General features: G+C 42.9%; 1 protein-coding gene, 1 long non-coding RNA gene, 1 other non-coding gene and 1 pseudogene across 3 annotated transcripts; 2 read left to right on the top strand and 2 right to left on the bottom strand.

The window, feature by feature from the left end:
- Window positions 1-3,265: 3,265 nt before the first annotated feature.
- On the bottom strand, window positions 3,266-5,858 carry LOC119305221 (annotated as a pseudogene).
- Window positions 5,859-7,895: 2,037 nt separating this feature from the next.
- Window positions 7,896-7,966, bottom strand: TRNAC-GCA. Its single transcript has one exon. It is a non-coding gene; the product is annotated as a tRNA-Cys (tRNA).
- A 3,677-nt stretch (window positions 7,967-11,643) lies between these two features.
- Window positions 11,644-13,124, top strand: LOC119305213. Its single transcript, XR_005148585.1, has 4 exons — window positions 11,644-12,095; window positions 12,183-12,252; window positions 12,505-12,602; window positions 12,711-13,124. It is a non-coding gene; the product is annotated as an uncharacterized LOC119305213 (long non-coding RNA).
- Window positions 13,125-15,912: 2,788 nt separating this feature from the next.
- On the top strand, window positions 15,913-19,028 carry LOC119335331. Its single transcript, XM_037607466.1, has 2 exons — window positions 15,913-17,345; window positions 18,717-19,028. The coding sequence occupies exons 1-2, from the start codon at window positions 16,279-16,281 to the stop codon at window positions 18,790-18,792; spliced, it is 1,143 nt and encodes a 380-aa protein (XP_037463363.1). The 5' UTR covers window positions 15,913-16,278; the 3' UTR covers window positions 18,793-19,028.
- Window positions 19,029-20,387: the final 1,359 nt, after the last annotated feature.

The raw sequence follows: 20,387 nt of genomic DNA, 5'->3' as shown, positions 1-20,387 counted from the left end.
GCAGGTCCAGATCTCCTTGTGTTCGTTGGTGGTTGACTACCGGGAAAGGGCAGAATAGCAACAGTGAGGAAGCATACCACCCAAAGCAAGACGTGAAAACCTTCTTCGTATCCAAAAGCCCCTTTTAGTCTGTCTGGCCTTAGTATTTATGATACATAATCGCATCTTCTCCCCCTTTCTCGTATCTCCACGGAAGTAAGTACTGGTATGATCGGAACTAGTATTTAGATATATGTGACCCTCTAGCGGTTTGACTCCGTTGATGGTATACGAAACAAGAAAAGAAGAAGTATGGGATAAATGGTTTTTGAGTTGGGCATGATGAAAGCGGGTACAATGGCATTACTTAGAAGCTATTATGTCCTGTCTTGGCTTTAGCAATAAGCTTGTGCGACTGAACTCCCTCCATCCCTGGCATCGCCAAGACTAATGGATAAGGTTTTGTCGCATCTTAATCGAACCGCATGCGGAGCTCAGCTCCTAAGAAAATAATAAGAAATATCTAGTTTTGTTTCATAAGTGGCGAGCCAAGGAATAAGAATACCGCCCCCTGATCTGTATTTCAAAAGCGGATTCAGTGCTGCAAGAAATAGAATTATGCATAGATTGACTTGTAAAGAAAGACGAACCGAACAGTGCTAAGCAAAACTCTCTTATTTCTATGCTCGATTCAATCTCTACTCATCTGCTTTTAGTTCTACTTTCTATATACGAAGTCCAAGCTTTTCGAGCTACTCAGTTCTCGCTATGTCATTTCTTGGTTTTTAGTGCATTCACTCAATTCTCTGTCAAGTCCATGGACATGTTGTGGTTCATTGCAGAGAACAGCCATCACATGGATCAAGCTATAAGGAATCACCCGCGAGTGAGGGCAAGTCTCAATTACGGTAGGAATGGAATACACCAATCATAACTCTGGTCTGGTCCCTAGTTCCCTAAGTAGTTAGTGAAACTTCCAGCTGGACTGACTGGATTTAGAGCTTAATGCTCCTATCTTTGAACTAGAATCTTAGCGCTTATTTCATGAACATAGCTACTTTAATTGATACAAGAATGCCTACTTTGGACCAATAGGATCTACTCCTACTTGAATGCCAATCCAATCTCTTTCCCAATAAGAATTCCTAATCCCTAAATCCAAGCAAGGCATGATTGTTAGTCAGGATAATCATCTTACGTACCGCATTAAGAAGTACCGACTATGCTTTTTTCCATAATTTTCTTGCAGTACTTCAGTAAAGCTACCCCATTTTAATAAGATAGGGATTCGAGATATCAGTATTTTCACAGGTCCTTCTCAAGCTGCAGCAGAATCAGATTCGAGTATAGCATCATTCAGTTGGAGTTCTGAAATAATTTGGATCCCCTTTGCTATTTTAGCAATCTCTGCTGCTCAGTTTCATCCCTTTCTGAGGTAGAAAACCCATCCATATATGTACGAGTGAGAGATGTCTTCCGTCCCGAAGAACCGTCTTCTCTCCCTCCTTAGGAAAAGGAGATCTAGGTAGAGGAGGTAGAAAATAATAGATACCGTCTATTCTATTAACTAGTCATCAAAAAGCAACCTATATCGAGGTCAAGTTTGTTAGGGTGAAGTGGACTATTAGATCCCCGGCTTACCATTAGAAAGAAAGCTTAGCCGCCGACGTCAATGTGTTAAGCACATAGGATATATTCGGCGAAAGTCAGTAAGAAGTAGAGTGAATTCTGAAACTCCAGCATTTACGCCCGGATAGAATGGGTCCTCAAGCTTAGAATCATTTGGCCTAACCTTTAAGAAAAGTCAGCATCTTTTCATCCGGGTCGTACTAAAGGCAGGTAGACCGAACACACGGCACCTGTCCCAATGACTGGTACACTGATGGTGGCTTATTGGTTCCTTCCTCCCTTCCATCCTCAAGCCTTACTTTCCTTGATGCCTTAGTTTACTTGATGCCCGATTCATTCCTCCCTATATTCAATCTCTCGTGCCATATTCTTTTTCAGGTTTGACATTACTTCCCTTTCCTATCTTTTAACTTTTCTCAAGGACGTAAGATTCTTCAAAATCCCTTTCGCAGATCCCTTTGATTCCAGGTTCAGATCCATCTATCTCTTCTCTCCCTTTCTTTGAACCTTACTTCACAAAGTAGGACATGCCCCCGGGGATACTCATCATTATTATGAATAGGTTACTCTATCCAATTCCCCGGAATCATTCACTATCATAGTCAGTCTCACCTTCGCTTAGTTGAGGGATACTAACATCACCATCTGCACTGAGGAATATCTGAGATTTCTCAGGGGTCACGTGCATGCCCCCGCCACCACGTTCGATCACGGAAATAAATCCACTTAGATTTACGTGCCTTAAGATGTCCAGAATTTGAGGACGGTCAAGATGATATGAATCATAGCGTGTTGAAGCTAGAAGGACATTGGTGTCCCATCTTGTATAAAGAACACCTTCATACCGGCTCAGGACCTCCCTATTGAATTGATGTTGCAAAAAGAGATGTAGGAGCACGTCGCTCAATTCACCTATCAATGGTATACAATTCGAATGAGGAATTTGGAGGTTAGTGGCAGCATTATATATCGGGAGAGATAGAAATTCCTTTAAGATGTGGGAAATCACATCCAGATTGTGTAGACACTTTAAGGTATTCCATAGACGTGGAGTAGAAACATACCAGATACTATGACTCAAATCCACACAGACTATTTTCTCTACACCACTTTGACCATGCCAGAACCTTTGGTGGTAATCCAACATTTCATTATAATAAAATAATCTAGACGGAAGATTGTTTCTTATCACTAGAAACTCCCACATTAAGATATTAGCTAACGCTTTCAAAAGTAGTACATCTATTGGAAGAGATGACACAGCCATACAAGGCCAATCACCAGCATTGATGAGTGGGCGCCTGGCACTTAAATAGCCAAGCTCATCTTGCCTTTCCAGAGTGAAATGTTCCTGCAAAGTCATACCACCCCTACCATATTTATAGGTTTTGTATACCAATTTGGGATGAAATGAAGAATAACCTTCGTGTATATGCGACACCATGGTATCGATTGATGCGGGTAAGACGCCCCGCTCTCTCCACATATCATTCGAATTATAGAGTCTCCTGACCTCATTAATCAATTGAAGTTTCCAAAAACTACCATGAAATCTCCTAAGAAAAGTGACGTTGTGATTACTTCTAGATCCAATGAAAACTTTCGAGATAATACAAAAAGTGGTCATCATTTCTTCCTCTTGGTAAGCTGGCTGGTTTCTTCCCATTCTTTCTTCTTTCCACTAATCTAATGGTTTCATTCTCCCATCGAGAGGTTATGATACTAGCAAGAGTCCTATTCTTCTCCTCTCGATCCTACCTTGGGTTATGTTTGACAGGGATGGTCAGTGAACTTCTATTGGTTTCAAAGGAGGATAGAGATCCATTGGGGAAGGCTCGAAAGGTTATTCGATATCAAAGGTTGACCCTTGACGCGCCGCAGCCACTATTTTTACTCCTTTTATGCAATTATGAACGAAACTTTCTTGATTCCAATGCAACTTATCCTTTAGGAGTTGACGTAACAAACTAAGCAAGCCTCCCGATGAATCCAACAGAAATCCTATCCGAATACTAAAAATAAAAGGCAATTTCATTATGGTGGTATACCAGCCGCCAGTTCTGGAACTTCCAGTTCCAATCAGAGCATATAGATCCGTAAATGGATTTGTATGTATAGCCACTTCAGTCGTGCTCCTCGTTTCTCGAATGGAAAAAAAGTATCTTCTTTCTGGGAACATGCTAAACCAGAAATTCTTATGTTCGTGATTCTTCATCCACCGATGCAGAAAATCTTCCAGTTTTCCATTCTCATATGAGGCAGGAAAGTTTATGGGCAACAGGTCGGCACGAAGTGATTCATCATGTTCAAACATGAACCTTTCGCTCGTTGGGGACGGTTTATAAATCATAAAATTTCCACAAATGGAATGAGAAGTGGGTCCATGTAAATGATCGAGACCTCGCAAACAACAACATTCCTTCCCCATATGGAGTTCGGGACCCAAGGGCAATCGTTGAGTGAACTGTATCTTATTCGTATTAGTTGACCTAAGCCGCACCATTATTGCAGGGGTGGGGCTCGGCCTCCGAACCGTACGTGGGATGAGTTTCTGCCTCATACAGCTCGGGCCGAAGACTCGGGAAGTTGAGGAGAGATGGGGAGACCCAACTGCTGCCGGTCGGGACGGACAGGAAAGGGGGCGGGGAAAAGCTGGTGAAGAAGCAAGCTTATTGCCCCACCCCCCAAAAACAAACTGACCCAGCAAGAAAATGTATGCGCTTTAGCAACAAAGCGCTCATCCCTTGCTTGCTGCTTCACGTTCTTTCTATTCCATCTCAGTCCATTCCGGGATAGGCGGCTAATAGAATCTAATATGTGCAGTAGTCGTCGTCTGACCAATCGGCTCGGACACCAGACCACTTGTGCCCGCCCATTCTGTCTCGCCCTAAATGGAATGGCTCTCTTAGTTACGCTGTGCCCCGACCCGAGTCCCCACGTCCGCTTTTATCCGCCCGCAACCCGGCCAACACAACATTAGGGCCGTTCCCCCCATCCTATGCTGACCCGGGCCGGGGCTCGCTTTTTGGAAGCCCGTTCCCACCGCGCTCACGGCCCGGCTGGCCTGCCAGCGGTAGTGGGAATTCTCCCGTTCCCTGGTCAAAAAAGGGTTGGTTGGATGCGGGATCTACTCCACGAGGAGCGGTACGGACGTAGATGATATCATCACGACCTCTCTTTGCGTACCGCTAGGGATGCTTAACGCCACTTCGCCAACTGGCATTACCTGCGCTTTTGTGTCTCTCAGTGTGGTCAGCACTGGGTGTTTCCGAGCAGCGAGGCTTACACCCATTCGCATTAATTCATCCAAAGTTCCTTACCCTTATGCACGAATTTTGGAATAAGCCATCTTCCTATCAAGGTTAAGGAGTCAACTAAGCATCTCAGCGGCGGGATTGAATACCCGGATCGAATCAGAGTTCACGCCGCCCGCCCTGAACAAATAGAATAGGAGGCGTGGGCCGCAAGTCGCACATAAGCCATCGGGTCGCACGACAGAAGAACACCCAACATAAAGATGCACACTCCTCCATGTGAAATAGAAAGATTCATCTTCACTTTTTTGTAGTAGTCGTGACCAACAGCCATCAGCAGTCGGCTCGTTGGTAAGGCGAGAGCTTCAAGCCCGCTTTCTGGTGGCTCACCCCCCAAACAAGCACCACTCGACGAGGGGGGGGGGCGGGGAAAGCTACAGGCCCAAAACCTTCGACCCTTCTTTCTATATGGGGGTGCCCGGGGCACCTCATCTTATCATTTTGTTGCTCATTCCCCTTAGGCCGAAGTGTTTGGCCTTTACTTCGGAGCGCCCGCTCACGCTTCGCTGACCTATCGCGTGGTAAAGAGAAGAGAGTACGAAAGAATTGTAAACAGAGCAGACCGCAGAAAGATTCTAAATATGACAAGTCCCCCATGGATTCGATAATAAGGAAATGAAGAACGGGAACGAAACGAAATAAAGCATTTCTAGTGGATGAGCTTCTCTCCATTTTGTTTGGTAATAGAATAGGGCGGCTTGCTTTGACCAACACTCCACTTTTTGCTCTGTCCATGGAGCGTATGAATTTCCTTAAATGTAGATAGACCAAAAAAGGGAATAAAGGGATAGGAATAGGAATTATAGTACCATTGGAAGAAGAGGCACCAGTGGGAACATCTCTACTGACGAACCATTTCAATAGTACGGGTGCTGCCATGCCACGGGGCACGACCATGGAAGTAATGAAAAAGAAGAAGTTCTGTAGTTGGACCATCTGCTCTATCCGCTCGATTTGAGCTTCTCCAGAGAAGATGAGACGCTAAAAATGAAAGTCTTCGCAACGCATACCGAAAAAGGGTACCTATGTTGCCGACCATTAATGACTAGTTCGAAGACCAGGAGCAGGGGCATGTGCTAAGAAAGATTTGTTACTTTCCCTATGGTTTTCAAACGTTTTCAATAAAACCTTCTCGTAGAAGTATTTTCACAAAGTTTTCGGTAATATTAGTATATGCTATTCGAACCCTTCCTTTTATTAAGATTCGAATTCTTATTCTTATTATTATCTAATTATTCTTTTTTTCATGTATATGCGTTAGACACAATCTACTAATTGATCTATATTCTGATACCCTACTATATCATAGTCTCTACTACTAGTATTTTTAATACCTTAGGAGCTCATGAGACTCTTTTAGTGAAATTCATAAGTCTCAATTCCCGAGCGATCGCACCAAAAACTCGAGTTCCTTTTGGATTTCCTTCTTGATCAATGACAACCGTCATCATATCGTATTATCATACCGTTGTCACGTTTGAGTTCTTTACATGTACGTACAATTACAGCTCGTCTTACTTCTGTCTGATCTTTCTAGAGGCATTTTGGGCACTGCTTCTTTGATTACAGCAACAATAACGTCACCAATATGAGCATATCAGTGATTACTAGCTCCTAAGATTCGAATACATATCAATTCGATAGCCCCACTCCGTTGTTATCCGCTACATTCAAAAGGGTCTGAGTGAGATGGATCTTGGAAGTCTGGTTTTTGATTGGATAGTGATCTCGGGCACGAGTGGTTGATCTTCGCGGGCCATGAATGGCCATGGAAAGGAGTATTGATGTCAATATGTTCGATCGAGAAGATTGGACGATGAAAGACGGATCCTTTGTGGTTTGAATAATAGGCTGTGGTCTTGATATTGGGCTATGGGCTGATTGCTTTCTGTATGAGCCTCTTGTGATTGGGCTCTCGTGGGCGGATTACCCGATGTGTACTCATCTTCCAACAAAGAGGAGAAGACATAACCAGAAGAATTGTGAGAAATAAGTTAATTTATCAAGTTGAGGCATTTCGATTTGGATTTCAAATAAGAAAGACAGAAAAAGACTCCTGCGCCCTCGGGAGCATTCTCTTTCACTTGCATTTCTTCCTGAAGTTGGCTCGAAGACCTGTCCAGCCTTGATTTTCCCAGTTATTACTCGAGCGCGCTGAGGCAACTCTGAACTAAGCTCAGGGGAGGGGTAGTAGGTATGCTTCAAACCCTCCGGCACCTTGAAGAACGATGGCACTAGATCGGGAAAGATGAATGACCAATGAGGACAGGATAATGGGGGAAGTTGGTAATAGAGAATCCTCCCTTCTTCTTTGCTTTCTTGCCTGAAAAAATCCAAAACTAACCATTGGAACCTCATGGGCTACCGAGTTAGGAGATTCATTTTCTTTATTACTTTTACTTTTTTTACTAAGTTATTCTAAAAGATAAGAGCTAACCAACCATCCTGATTGAATGTTTGAGTACTCGGAGTCTCTCGTAAGTATGGAAAGAAAGTCTCTTCTTTCCACAACTCCTAAATTTCCCATCAGCCTATCCAATCTAATTCCAGACAGAGTCAGTAGACCTTACTTTAGTGTAGGTAGTGTCAGATAATTAGGAAATCTTGATAGTCTTTCGTATAATCTCTTCTTCAATCCTAGGAGCAAAAAAGGAATGTCCTTTAGGGACCTTTGGATAAAAAGATTTCCGACCTCTTACTTTCGTAGTTATGAATTGCGGAATAGAATCAATTATGAAATTAATTATGAAATTCATAAGTATATATCCCTCATCCCTATTGGTATCGGTTTGGGCCACTACCTAGAACCCTACCAGAGCCCTATTTTTAAGAAGAAATTAACAGTCTTTTTTAGAACTAGAACTATGGTAAAATCCAGTATCGACAGGCCTAGTTCTTTTCCTTTGCTTATGCAGGGCAAGAATTTATCGAGTTCAATCAGTACAATAAGAAATCCTAAGTATTTTTTTGGTCAGGCGACACCCAGATTTGAACTGGGGATAAAGGATTTGCAGTCCCCTGCCTTACCGCTTGGCCATGCCGCCAAATCCGATCCAAAATAGAGCAAAATCCTATTCATCCACATTATTTTACTAATTTTTATTCGTAGGAGGGGATTATGAAACCCTTTTTGATTTTTTAGATCGTTGAATCCCTTTGTACTTATCCCTTTCCAATCCCTTTTAATAAATTCATTCCTGTTTTTTATTGGACCCAGTTTTATTCTCTTCGATTGATTGTATCTCAAAACACACATTGCTTAAATACCTTCTCTTTCTATTGAAAAGAGAAAGGATTTCCAGTCACAGCAAATTTAGGAAAAATTGGAACCATTAACTATATTATTTGTTATTATTTGTTATTTTGATAAATCCTATTTGTTAGTAGTGAACGGTTCTAAAATGGGTATTGTATCCCAAGTAGTGTTTCCTTAATGGCATAACAAAATCAAATTGATTTACGGCTAATCAGTATCAATTAAAAAAAGAGAATTATGATATTGATATAGTGTGACCTGACCCCTGTTGCTCCAAGTGAAATTCTTTCTAGGGTTCTTAAAGATATTCTCCATTTTTTCCCTTTCCCTACAATAAAGTATAGTCTGAAGGCTAGCACGCACCATTCCTCGCTTATGATAATCGAAGGCCAAAAAGAAAGAAGGCTCACACCATAATAATACATACCCTTTTTCCTTGATCGTCAAGGTCGTGGATTTGGATCGATTTCGGTTTTACGGGCTTCATGCATTGTTAAGAAAAGTACTCGGCATTGGAAAGCATCACGTTCTGGCCACACACAAAAGAAGTCGGTGGAAGGTATGGAATTTCTCGGCTGAAGGTCAGAAAGAAAGCAATCGCCAGTGCTCTCGGTTCCAGCAACGAGTCTTTTCTCTGAGAATTAAGGAAAACAAACTAACCTTGTCTGTCTATGTTCACCTTGACATGAAAGACTCTTTTCCTAACCTGACTGTTCTACCTGGCTAGTTCACTTCACTTTTCGAGGGATCCTGGATTGGAGTTCACTTGTCTATGAGTGTCCGAACAACTTCAGATCCTTCCAAGGCGCAGGGGTTCTCTCTCCATTCACTTTGAGCTGGGTTTCTTGTGATGTTTTTAGTAGTTTTTCCGTCCAATTTTATGGTAAATTAAGTCTTACATAGCTGTCCCCAAGGATGTCCATTCCATTCGGCAGGGACTCCATCTCGCATTCGATCTCCCTCCTTTCCCTGAAAGAGTCGAGGTCTCTCTGGACTTCTCTTTTGCCTCTCTACCAGATTCAGAAAAAGGGAGGAAGAGGGCCTCTCGACGGGAGTGATTCCCCGAAAAGAGGTCGTTCCCAGCATCCTCGAGTTCGTAGTCAAACTCACCTTCATCCACCTTTCATGGACTCGCGCGGGCAAGCGCCGATGTCTGGAGCAGGAGATGGAAGCTTGGGTTGAGGAGGCTGTCAATGAGTCATCAAAGGCGATAGATTGGTTATATTCGGATTCGTTTGATTTTGATTTTCTTTTTTTGGTTGAAAGAGGCAGACCCCTACTTCAATTGTCATCTGACGCCTCTACCCGCCCTTGGTGTTCGTAGATCGGTTTTGCCAGTTAGGGTTTGTGTGGTGGGTTTTGATGATCTCGGGTAGCTCCTCACTTGGATGAGGAGTGGGGAAAGAAGATTGCGGGAGAGATCGGTGAAGAAGTGGAACTAAAGGATACTATAACCAAAGCTTAAAATGGGGGGGATGAGGCTGATGTTGAGCCGGGTGATGAGGCAACTTCACCGCAGCAAGAAGCCTAGTGAGCGGTTGACATGGCGGAAGGTCGTTCTACCTTTCCCTGTGCCAACAAAGCAGGCATACTTGATTGACTCTTTGGGGCTCGTGAGAGACATTCATATTACTGCGTTCTGTGATCGTAGATCGTCGGGATTCATCATTGTATATCCGAGATCTGAAAGTGTGGCAAATGGATTTGACGGCATGGAAAGAGGCCGCCCTCGTGCAAGACTTCTTTATTCTCCCGATTTCCCTCCTCCAGTTGGATTGACACGAAAGTCCAGTGATAACGTTGAAGTACTTTAAAGAGTCCCTTTCAGCCCCCGCTTTATCATAGGAAGAAGAAGAGTAATCTAGTTTAGGGGTAAGTGCCCTTTTGTTGCCAATATCTAGAGTCCTGTTGTGTCGATAGAGCTCGGAAAACTCCTCTTTTAGTGATGGATTCTAGTAGCCCTATGCCTAGATTGCACAAGAACTACTCCGCTTCTATATTGGAAAACACTGTGTTTGAGCTTCTGAAAAGAAATGAAGCTGTTACCTGATCCAAGCAGATAAGATGCTCACGGCCTGTCCTGAGCACTACGGAGATATTTCTTGATCCACATGAGAGTCAGCTCCCTACACCTACACCGGATTATGTCAATGAGAGCTTGCCAATAGAGATACTTCTGACTTAGAGGCACCGGAGTTGGCCAACTCAAATTGCATTGACAGCGAACCCTTGGTAGATGATTCAGAGCAAGATCAGATTCTTGATGATTTTTCCCTTTGTTTGATCGAGCGATGCCGAATCTTTATAGCGCATTTCCACCTATCCATGCTTTACGACTTGTCGCCATGAAGCACATGCCTGCGAAACCTTCTTATTCTACAGAATAAATAATAAAGTACTTAGAATGAATGGACTAAAGATCCACTTTTCAAAAGGGACGGCTCCGCCTACATGTGAAGATCTTTCAAGCGAAAATAATGGGTAGCCATGAGAAATCTCGATCGGCGACTCTGATACCATGATATCATTGGTCGAAGAATTCCTTGCCTCGCGGGACACGTAAAGAGACCTACCCACCACCCTTGTGCGTGCGAACCTAACAAGAGATGCTGATGCCAGCTACACCGCGCTTTCTTTCCGACCGACCTGACGTTCCGAGGAGAAGAAGGAATGGTTGTATGCATGCGTCGGACGCCTATCAAAAAGTAAAAGAAACCATGGATGGGGAGAAAGAAATCCCTACTTACTTGACAGGTTTCCGGGTCTCAGAAACATAGAAAGGATTTCACAAATAGGATAAATGTCCAGTGAGGACATCTCCTTGCTTGCTTTTTCATTGACTGATTCTAGTGGCTGGCCCAGTGAGAGAATTACCAGTGTCTGTCATTAGACTTTATCTTTCCACGGTGAACTCCTTTGTTGTTGAAAATCGGCTGGCTGGATTGACCTTTAGGATTGAGTCACTCGTACATTGAGTCAGAGTATTTCGTATAACTCTTACTTAACAGACTTAGTGGACTGATTGATTGTTTCTTAGTTAGGATTTTCTATTCCTCCTAGCTTGCGAAATTCCCCTCTGCACTTGCAGCTTTAATAAGAAGTAGTAGATGGGAGTAAGGGCTCGGCTGGTGAGTAGTAGGAGTAAGGGCCCGGCTAGTGAGAACTAGCTTATACTATCTTTCTAGTGTAAGAGCATCTCGCTTATACTTTCGGAGATCTCTCTCGTAATTCGTAGATCTAAAAGCCTAATCTAGAAAAGGGTTTTTCTCAGAGCCATAAGTCAAAATAATAAGTCCAAATTCCTCAAGAGCTTGACAAGCAATCCTTCCTACACGGCGGTGTGACCTGCTTGACTTTTATCTTCGATTCAACCTTGGTATTCTCCTTTCTGAAACTTACTAAGACTATTGAAAGCTTTTTCAATGATTCAACTCTGAATATGGTGTATGGTGTACTCACATCCATGCCAACTATTGCCATAGTTGCAGACTTTGACACTTTTGGTGTTGCACCTGTATGTAACCCTGAAAAAATATTCCAAGAATCTTCTTTGATATTATTTCTGATATTTTCATAATACATATGTTCTCAGGCGCTTTCCGTGGGAAGTCATAGCAATGGAAGCGGAGTTGTAGCTCTTCTGAAAATTGCAAGGATCTTTTCACACATCTATTCAAGCCCTAAGACCAGAAGCAAGTTTAATCTTCTCTTTGGATTAACATCTGGCTGACCCTACAATTAAAATGGAACTAGCAAGGTTATCAATTTTTGTTACAGTGGCTTGAAGTTTTGACCAACATGTGTGTGATATTATTGACTATGCAATTTACTTGAATATCATTGGTTCCTGGAGCAATGATCTCTGGATGCATGTATCAAAGCCTCCAGAGAAGCCTTACATCAAGCAAATCTTTGAGGTACAGTAGCCATTTCAATTTTTTGGTTCATAACTTTGATTACTTGCAATTATAAGTCTTCTATAACTTGAAGTGTGTTTCCTTTAGGATTTTTCGCATGTCTCCAAGGAAATGAGCATTTCAGTCGCACAAGAAGATTAATGTGTCAAATTCTAGAGTATGTTCTTGCCTTTTGAAGGATTGTATACCATCATTAGGTTTGAATCCGATTAGGATTTCAGATAATCCGTCCTACATGGACCTACTGTTAGTAGTAGCACAATGGCATTATCATATCATGTGCCGCCCAGCATGACAAACTAGCGGAGCGGTTCCCAGCCGAGCACGAAAAATAATAAACTTACACCAATCCTCGGTTTTCATGCTACAGAATTTGTGTGCTCATATAGTTGTATCTACGAAATCGCAGACTGCATGCTGAACAAGCTTCAGATTGAGGAGAGCTTGGTCCCCAAGATGTGCCTAAATTTGTACAGGGAATAAGGAACTACAATGGCCGGTCTGAAGGTATATATGTCCCACAACGCTTAGATTAACAAGTTTCTGTTAGTTTCATAGTATTTCAACTACATGTTCTGTTTCTAACTTTTTTTCATAATCCTGTTGATGTGCCAGCTTATGGGCTATGATTTCGACTACGAGGAATTCCACGCCAGCATGCACGGTAAATTGCCATATGAGAAGTTGAAGCCGGACCCTGTCCTGAGGAACCTACTGCTTTCGATGCCTCAAAATCCCTCTGATGTTTCTTGCTACATCACATCAGCGAGGGGTCTGTGACCGTTAAATGCTTCAGCAGTTACAGCTTGTCGTTGCACCGTAGATATTCACCAACTCTGATGAGGGTCACGCGGCCGCCCTCCTCTTGGTTAACTCTGACATTCATTGTGCCATTTATATCAAAATATTGCATGAGTTTTTGTTGGTTGTTCAGGGACTAAGCTTATCTCGGTTACTGTGAATTTTAATTGTACTCTGGGTCAAGTGATTTTTTGATATGGTAACTAATTTCTTGTTCTTTTTGCCAAATTCTAATTTAAAAACAAAACAGTAAGAAATCATGCATGATGTTTCAAGTAAAATAAATAAATAAATGCAGCCTGGAGTGCTGATCTACTCCCTCCGTTCCAAATTACTCATTGCAAAAATGGATGTATCTAGAACTAAAATACATCTAGATACATCCATTTCTGTGATGAGTAATTCGGAATGGAGGGAGTATGAAATAGATGCCACCAGGAAGGTGATGCCTTCAATTCATCATGTTCTTTGCCTGCCTAATTTTCCTCTCATCCTCTTTTGTTGTATTCACAGTGTTTGTTTTTTTCTGGACAAAGGTTGTGCATCTTTGCAGGAGGATTATCAGGCCTGAGTGACATTTCTGAAAAAAAAAATCGTTCAAAGCTTGGTGTTCATTGCTGTTATTGTTCCTAATTTGAAGGGGACTGAGATATCTACCTAGGAAATTCAAGTTGTGTTATCTTCAAATGATCGGACATCTGAAATAAATTAGATATTAGCAAGTCTATTACTAAGACAAAGACATTGTGTTGTTTTTCATAATTTTTCTGAATTGTCTTGGAGAAGCAGGTAGGCAATACTGATGAAGCCCAGTCGTATGAGCCGAGGGCTCAGACCGTCTCGCCGCACTGGATCTGATCTTACATGCCAAGCACTTGAGCAGAGGCTGATAATTTAATGTTGTGACAGTAATAAGAGTTGTCCGGATTTCTTCTTTCCTGTACTATAAATACAAGAGACATATGTGCTACACTACTTTTGGACAAACTGTAATGGGTGGTCCTCGTTACATGTACAACCAGTATAATGGATCTGAGCTCATAATTTCTCGGCTGCTTTTGTGTTTATATACATGCTTGCTTTTCAAACAAATATAATCCGCACACCAGTACAATCACTTTGATGGACATCAACTCGTATAATCTTAGTATTTCTGGGCTTATCCATCTGACTTGCTAATACATACAAATAACATCAGCTCATGGACATTTTTTCATCTGACTTGCTGATACACTCAAGGATCACTTCAAAGCGCCGCCTGGTTCTCACCGTGCATCGCCTCTAGATGCACCATCGAAGACACTGCAGCCCCTGTGTCAGTATAATCTAATATAACTAGCAAAAGAGCCCGTGGGTTGCAACGGGAGAAAAAAAATAACGCACACTCTTAACCCAATAACCATAATATGTTCATGCCCTTTATTTTAACGAGGCATCATTTTTGTGTTGCCACTTATCCTCCTTCTCACCTTCAGTGGCCTCAGTGTTCACACAAACCAAAGTGTGTTTGAATGTTGTTTTTCCCCTGCCAGTTTATTCAGAGGTGCTCATGTGTGGTTATCGATGTTTTCTTTCGTCTCTTTATGATTTTAGTGGTTGTTTATTTGCAATCCAGATCATCGCGGTACGAAAGAAAAATGGACGTGCCCTATAGGTTACAAGTTTGCTTTTAAAATAATATTTTAAAATATTTAATAGGTAAAAATAACATCATATTCAAATTCTACATGTTTTTCTATTCAAATTTCATATATAACATGTTAAAATCAGAGTTACGGTTTAATAGATATGGATAATTAAGAAAAATATTTGTTTGACTTAAATATCTTCCAAAATAATATTTAAAAAATATTTAACAAACAAAATAACATCATATTCAGATTCTACACATTTTTCTAATCAATTTTCATATATAACATGTTAAAATCAGAGTTACGGTTTAAGAGATACGGATAATTTAGAAAAAACATGTGTTTGACTTATATATGATTGGCGGGTGAATTATCTAATACGTCAGGGGGGTTTTCTTAAAAATTTAAAATAACGGTTCGGTTATGACTTAAATGTGTACTGCGGGTTAATTCATAGAAAACGCAGGGGGTTCTGCAAAAGTGCGTGACGTACCGCCGAAACCCAATTTGCTTTATTATTAGGTAGAGATGTACCACTAAGTACTCCTAATTATGCTCTATCCTGTGATAACCTATGGTTTGCTTTTGGGCCCTCTTATCACATGCTTTTCAAGACGCTAAACCTATGTTGCTGCTTATGTTAAATGCACTATTCTCAGTCAGATATTTCATGTTTAGATTCATAATAGGCTTTCTCTGTATATATATTTCTATTTCTGCTGCTAAGTTTCTTAATTAAAGCAATCATCCCAAACGCTAATTAGAATAGAAATAGATGTTAAAGGGGCGACTACAACTAGGCACCGTCCAGCTCTCCCTCAAGAGGCGCGTCACGGGCGCGCCCCAACACCTAGTGATCTTTAAAAGGACGCCATGGAGGAATGGTGGAAGTGACATGGGGAACAACATCCCTAATTTCATCTTCTCGTGTGATGTGTGATGAAAAATTTGTGTAATAATTTGAATAATGTATGTGATGTGTGATGAACAATTTGTTTGTAGTGTTTATGATTTATTTGAGAAGATGAGTTTGATACGAGTATGTTCAATATGTATGCAATTATCATGCTCAATATACATCATTTGTTGGAGCAAATGGTGTCTATTTTATATCATCGGTTAAAGTAACATGTTAGATGATGTTTTTTTAGGGGCATGCTCAAACTGATGTATAATGCACTTTTTGATGATGTAAAACTATTTTTTATGTGCCTTTTTATGTACTTTTTTTTTTTGAAAGGTGTACTTTTTTTATTTTGAGGAGGTAAGAGTTGGGCTGTCGCACCACGGCGAGGTGGTTACCGCCAATCGGCGCCAGAATGGGCTTTCCTGGGCCAAGCGCGCCGTTGCGCGGTCGTAAGAATATATACCGAACAAAAAAGAAAAACAAATCCATCGTCGCTCTGAAAGAGATAAAACAAGCAAACCCTAGCTTGTCGGGAGATTCACTTCACCAATTCACCTTCGCCGCCGCTGCTGCCCGACCCGCCATGGCTTCCACCAGCACCACCTTACCTGATTGGTTGATGCTCGACCGCTTCGTGTTCTGGAGCGAGAACTTCACCTTCCCCAAGGACGCCGATTCAACCCTGGCCACCGGCACCAACTCCATGGATAAAAAGTTCCAGATCTGCTTCAAACTCGTTGAGCCGCCGGAGGTGTCCCGCCTTTATCTGCAGATGGATGAAGGCTTGTCGCAGTCCCATAGCTTCGACATCGTCGCCGCCCACCGCGCCGCGGTGCTCCTCTAGATGAGTTATCCTATCCTTGTGCCAGGCTACGAGAACACCATCCCGATGATCGACTACTTCCTCTACTATACCGCCGGTGGTGGCTCTCCGCCGTCTCTACAGCGGCTACCCCCTCTTGACGGGACCATTGCCCAGGTCCAGGACCAAATCAAGGCCAGTGCTGACGTCATGACGAATCAGTTTTTGCGCAGGCTGAAGTGCCTTGACCTAGGCGTCCTGTGCCGCGGAGAGGATGAGGTCGCCGTCGCACAGCTCGAGATCACCGAGTCCGGGGCGCCACCTAAACTCCAGGTCCTGTGCCCGTCTATCTCTCGCAGTTGGGAGGTCAAGCATCCGCCCATCATACCCTGCGACGATGTGAAGGAATTTGATTTGGAGGAGGTCTTTAAGAACTTTGATGCTCACACAGTCATCCCCTTCAAGAGTTACCTGTGTTGGGTTGATTACTCCTTTGGTATCTTGTTCTGCGATGTGTTCAATGAGAGCCCCAAGCTCCTATACCTGGAACTCCCGGCTAAATTGCCCATATTATGGGCCGGACACAAGGGCCGAGCATGGGTAGAGGCGTACCACACCGTTGGTGTCACAGAGGGTGAGGTTATGAAATTTGTCAAAGTTGTCGATGGCAATGATGCGTTTTTTGAAACCACTGAACCTGCCAGTGATGATTTCATCATCACCTCCTGGGCACTAATAACAGAAAGCAACGGCGTGATGAAGTGGAAGCAGGATGCATCTATTAGATCCAGTGAGATAGGGTTTGGTGGACTCACACATCTTCCTCGTACCCCATTAGAGTACCCTGTTATCAGCATGTATGAGCCCAGTGTCATTTACTTCATGATCGGGCATGACCAAGCATCGTACATGTATAATAAGGTATGGATTGTTGCCATTGACATTAGCAATGGCAAGGTGAAGTCGTCATCTGCATACATCAATGGTACAGAACAGGTGGGGGACCTCTGTGCTGATGAAGCTTTGTACTTTGCCAGAGAAAAACCCCAGGTTTACTCTACCTTTCTTCCTGCCGAGTTCTCCAAGCACCTCAATTTGCTTGGAACAAGGTAATTGCTTCTCATGAATTTACTTTGTGGTTTGTGCACAATATTCATATGGACTGTTTGTTTTCTCAGCCACTTATGTGTCTAGACTCTTCCTGCCCCATTTGGTGTTTGTGTCAATCAAGGGCAGTCTTGATCTTACTTCCAGGAAACAAAAATAACCTGGGATCTAGAGTTTGGAATTTGAATCAAAATTTTGAAGAGAGATGTTAGTTGGCTGTGACCAATAGGAGTACTGTCTTACTCTCAGTTTTTCTCTTCATATTAGCTGTCACATCTGTATGATGGCCATCCTTCAAGGCTTCAACCAAATCTTTCTACCTGCAATTTCCAGCAAGTCAAGCTGCACCTTCTACCACCGAGTCTTTGGGTACTTCTTTTTGAGACAATGTTGGTGGGAGAGACACAAGGTGTAGATGCTGCCCTTTAGAAAAAGGAATCCGCCAGAGAGATGTCTCTGTTGTTTGATGTTTTGTTTGGTGTCATCTTTTAGCAGCCGGACTCATAGTTTTATATAGTAATACAATGCCCTTAGTTTTGTTGTTCGTTGGTGGGTTTCTTGTGTTTTTCTAGAGCTCAAGACAATGCATTCACCCGGAGTAGGGAATTCTATCCGACCTGGATGCAACCATTTATATGGCACTGCACCACCTTGTTACTGTAGAATGTGTAATTTATCATCTTGCAAGTCCTTACTGCCCCCATGGTGCTGGGTGCCATAGTTTCACCTGTCTAACTCCATGGCTTTGGCAACAGCCTGCCTGCACCATTGCGGCCCATGCATCCCTTACGCCAGCACATTTGCTACCTCACACAGTCTTAACTGTACCTGACAATCACATGGAGGTCTGGTCATTTGCATTACAAAACAATTGACATCATAGAGGGTCTGACCTAATTTTATTAGTCAAGACATACATGTGACTTGATATCCGGAAGATTCTATGTATGTTCATTCTGAGCGGCTAACCCTAAAAATTGGATTAGTCCATCATCTATATAGTGAAACATTGGTATTCTCTATTTGTACTACTATTCATATCTTATGCTGCCTGGAGTCTGCAAGCAACCAAAACACCAGTCTAGCACATGAACGGTTCTATGTTCTGTGTATGTAACTCTGTTCTGTTTGTGTTGGAAGGATGGTTGCGTTGCGTTTTGCTCTTCCAAAGCAAATGCTTCTACATGATAACTGGTTCACTACATTGTGTCTAATGTAGTTGTGGTAAAGTAGTCTTTGTTTTCACAGTTGGAAGTACATTTTTCCACCCTTGTTTATCCCATGTTGGGTATACAACCCTACTGGTGATATTCTGCACTGTACCTATCTGAATCAACTATGGGCGTTCTATTAACTTGGCAGTATTCTTGTAGGACTGGTCTTCTCCAAGGTGGGAGCGATCAAGCTATCAGTATTGCAGTACCTGAAAAGAAGAGGAAGTTAATGTGATGAAGTTATCAGTTTGATAGATATGTTATGCGTCAAGCAACAACGTGAAAGGACGGGCAATAATTGAAAAGTGCATGTTTTGTTTGAATGCAGAATTTTTATCACCTTTTGGAACATCTGGTAGATGACTCCATGAAATTACTTCGTATTTGTTTCATATAGGAAATCTTGCAGTGTCCTTTCAATTTGTAATAGCTTATTCGCGTATTGTCTCGAAGTGTATGTGGTGCTGTTGACCCACCTCCTCAGGGTGCACATCGTGGATATGGGTCGTCCAATCAGCCTGTTGAATTGACACATCGTGGTGTGTTTTGGGCCGTTGGATTGGCACATCGTGCTGCGTTTGACCGTGGCCCACGCCTGCCCGTCAGCGTGGCATCTAGATGTTGCGCCTACCAGTAAGACGGGTTAGGATCCTCTGCAGTGCTGTACAGTCACTGTCATGTGGGACCTGGCCCCACATGTCATCGGCACTACAGCACCATATGGTACTGCAGAGAATCCCAACCCCAGTAAGACTGTCTAGCGGTTGTTTTGGTTCACTGATGCATGTTCTTTGTTGCATCCCAGCAAAATTGATGCGTCTGCATCCCAGCAAAATTGATGCATCTGCATGGACATTCTATCACCACCGCAAACATGAAGCGGACCGATGATGAGAGCACGAGCACGTGCCATTAAAACTGAAGTTAACTCTTTCCTCTTTAAGCATTCTTTGGATTCACATGAGAATTGGCTTCTACCTCAAACAAAACATTATGCATTCTTAGGTACCAAGGAGAAGGCTGTGAAGAGGAGGCAAGGAGGGAGAAGGAGGTGCCACAGGGTTTGGGTATGGGTGGAGCCACCCTATACCCTTACCAGTCATCCCAAACCTTACCCATCACCCTTACCCATATCCGTTGACATGTATAATTTTTTCTCATACCCGTCACCCATTAGGGTAAATGGGTACCCGCGGGTAAAATTATCCAGATTTGCAGCACATCAATTTGAGCATTACACAGTCATAGACAACAACTTATAATAATAATTTATATACAACAACACATCATGACAACAACACATACTCATTCGTGGGCTAGTTATTGTGGTGCGGTGACCTAACATGAATGCATGATGAGATCCTTTTAGGGCTGTGGGATTTATGTACACATGGTATTTTTAATATGTGAATAAATAATATATAAGGCCTATTTGTCAAAATATATGCGGGTACATAGGTATGAAAATTTCCTATTTATGTACCCGTGGGTATTTTTTTGACCCATACCCTTGCCCTAATAGGGATTTCACCCGCAGGGTACGCGGGTAATGGGTACCCATTGCCAACTCTAGGGAGACCCAAGCACCCACGGAGGAGGAGGAAGGACACCCATACGCAAAGAACCGAAGGCCTCGGACCACCTCGGGTGCCCGGGCCCTTAGTCGCCACCCAGGTGAGCTCCCTGACCACCCCGGGTGCCCGGACTGGCGACCACAGGAGGGGCATTGCCCCTTGACCCCTCCGGGTGCCCGAGCCCTCACACCCCGGGTGCCCCCCACCTGGCGCGACCCCGGGTGCCCGACCCCTCCTCCCAGCGACCCCCCTGATG

The sequence above is a fragment of the Triticum dicoccoides genome, chromosome 1B, assembly GCF_002162155.2.
Source record: "Triticum dicoccoides isolate Atlit2015 ecotype Zavitan chromosome 1B, WEW_v2.0, whole genome shotgun sequence".
Taxonomy (NCBI): domain Eukaryota; kingdom Viridiplantae; phylum Streptophyta; class Magnoliopsida; order Poales; family Poaceae; genus Triticum; species Triticum dicoccoides.
This window is presented reverse-complemented; position numbering and strand designations above follow the sequence as displayed.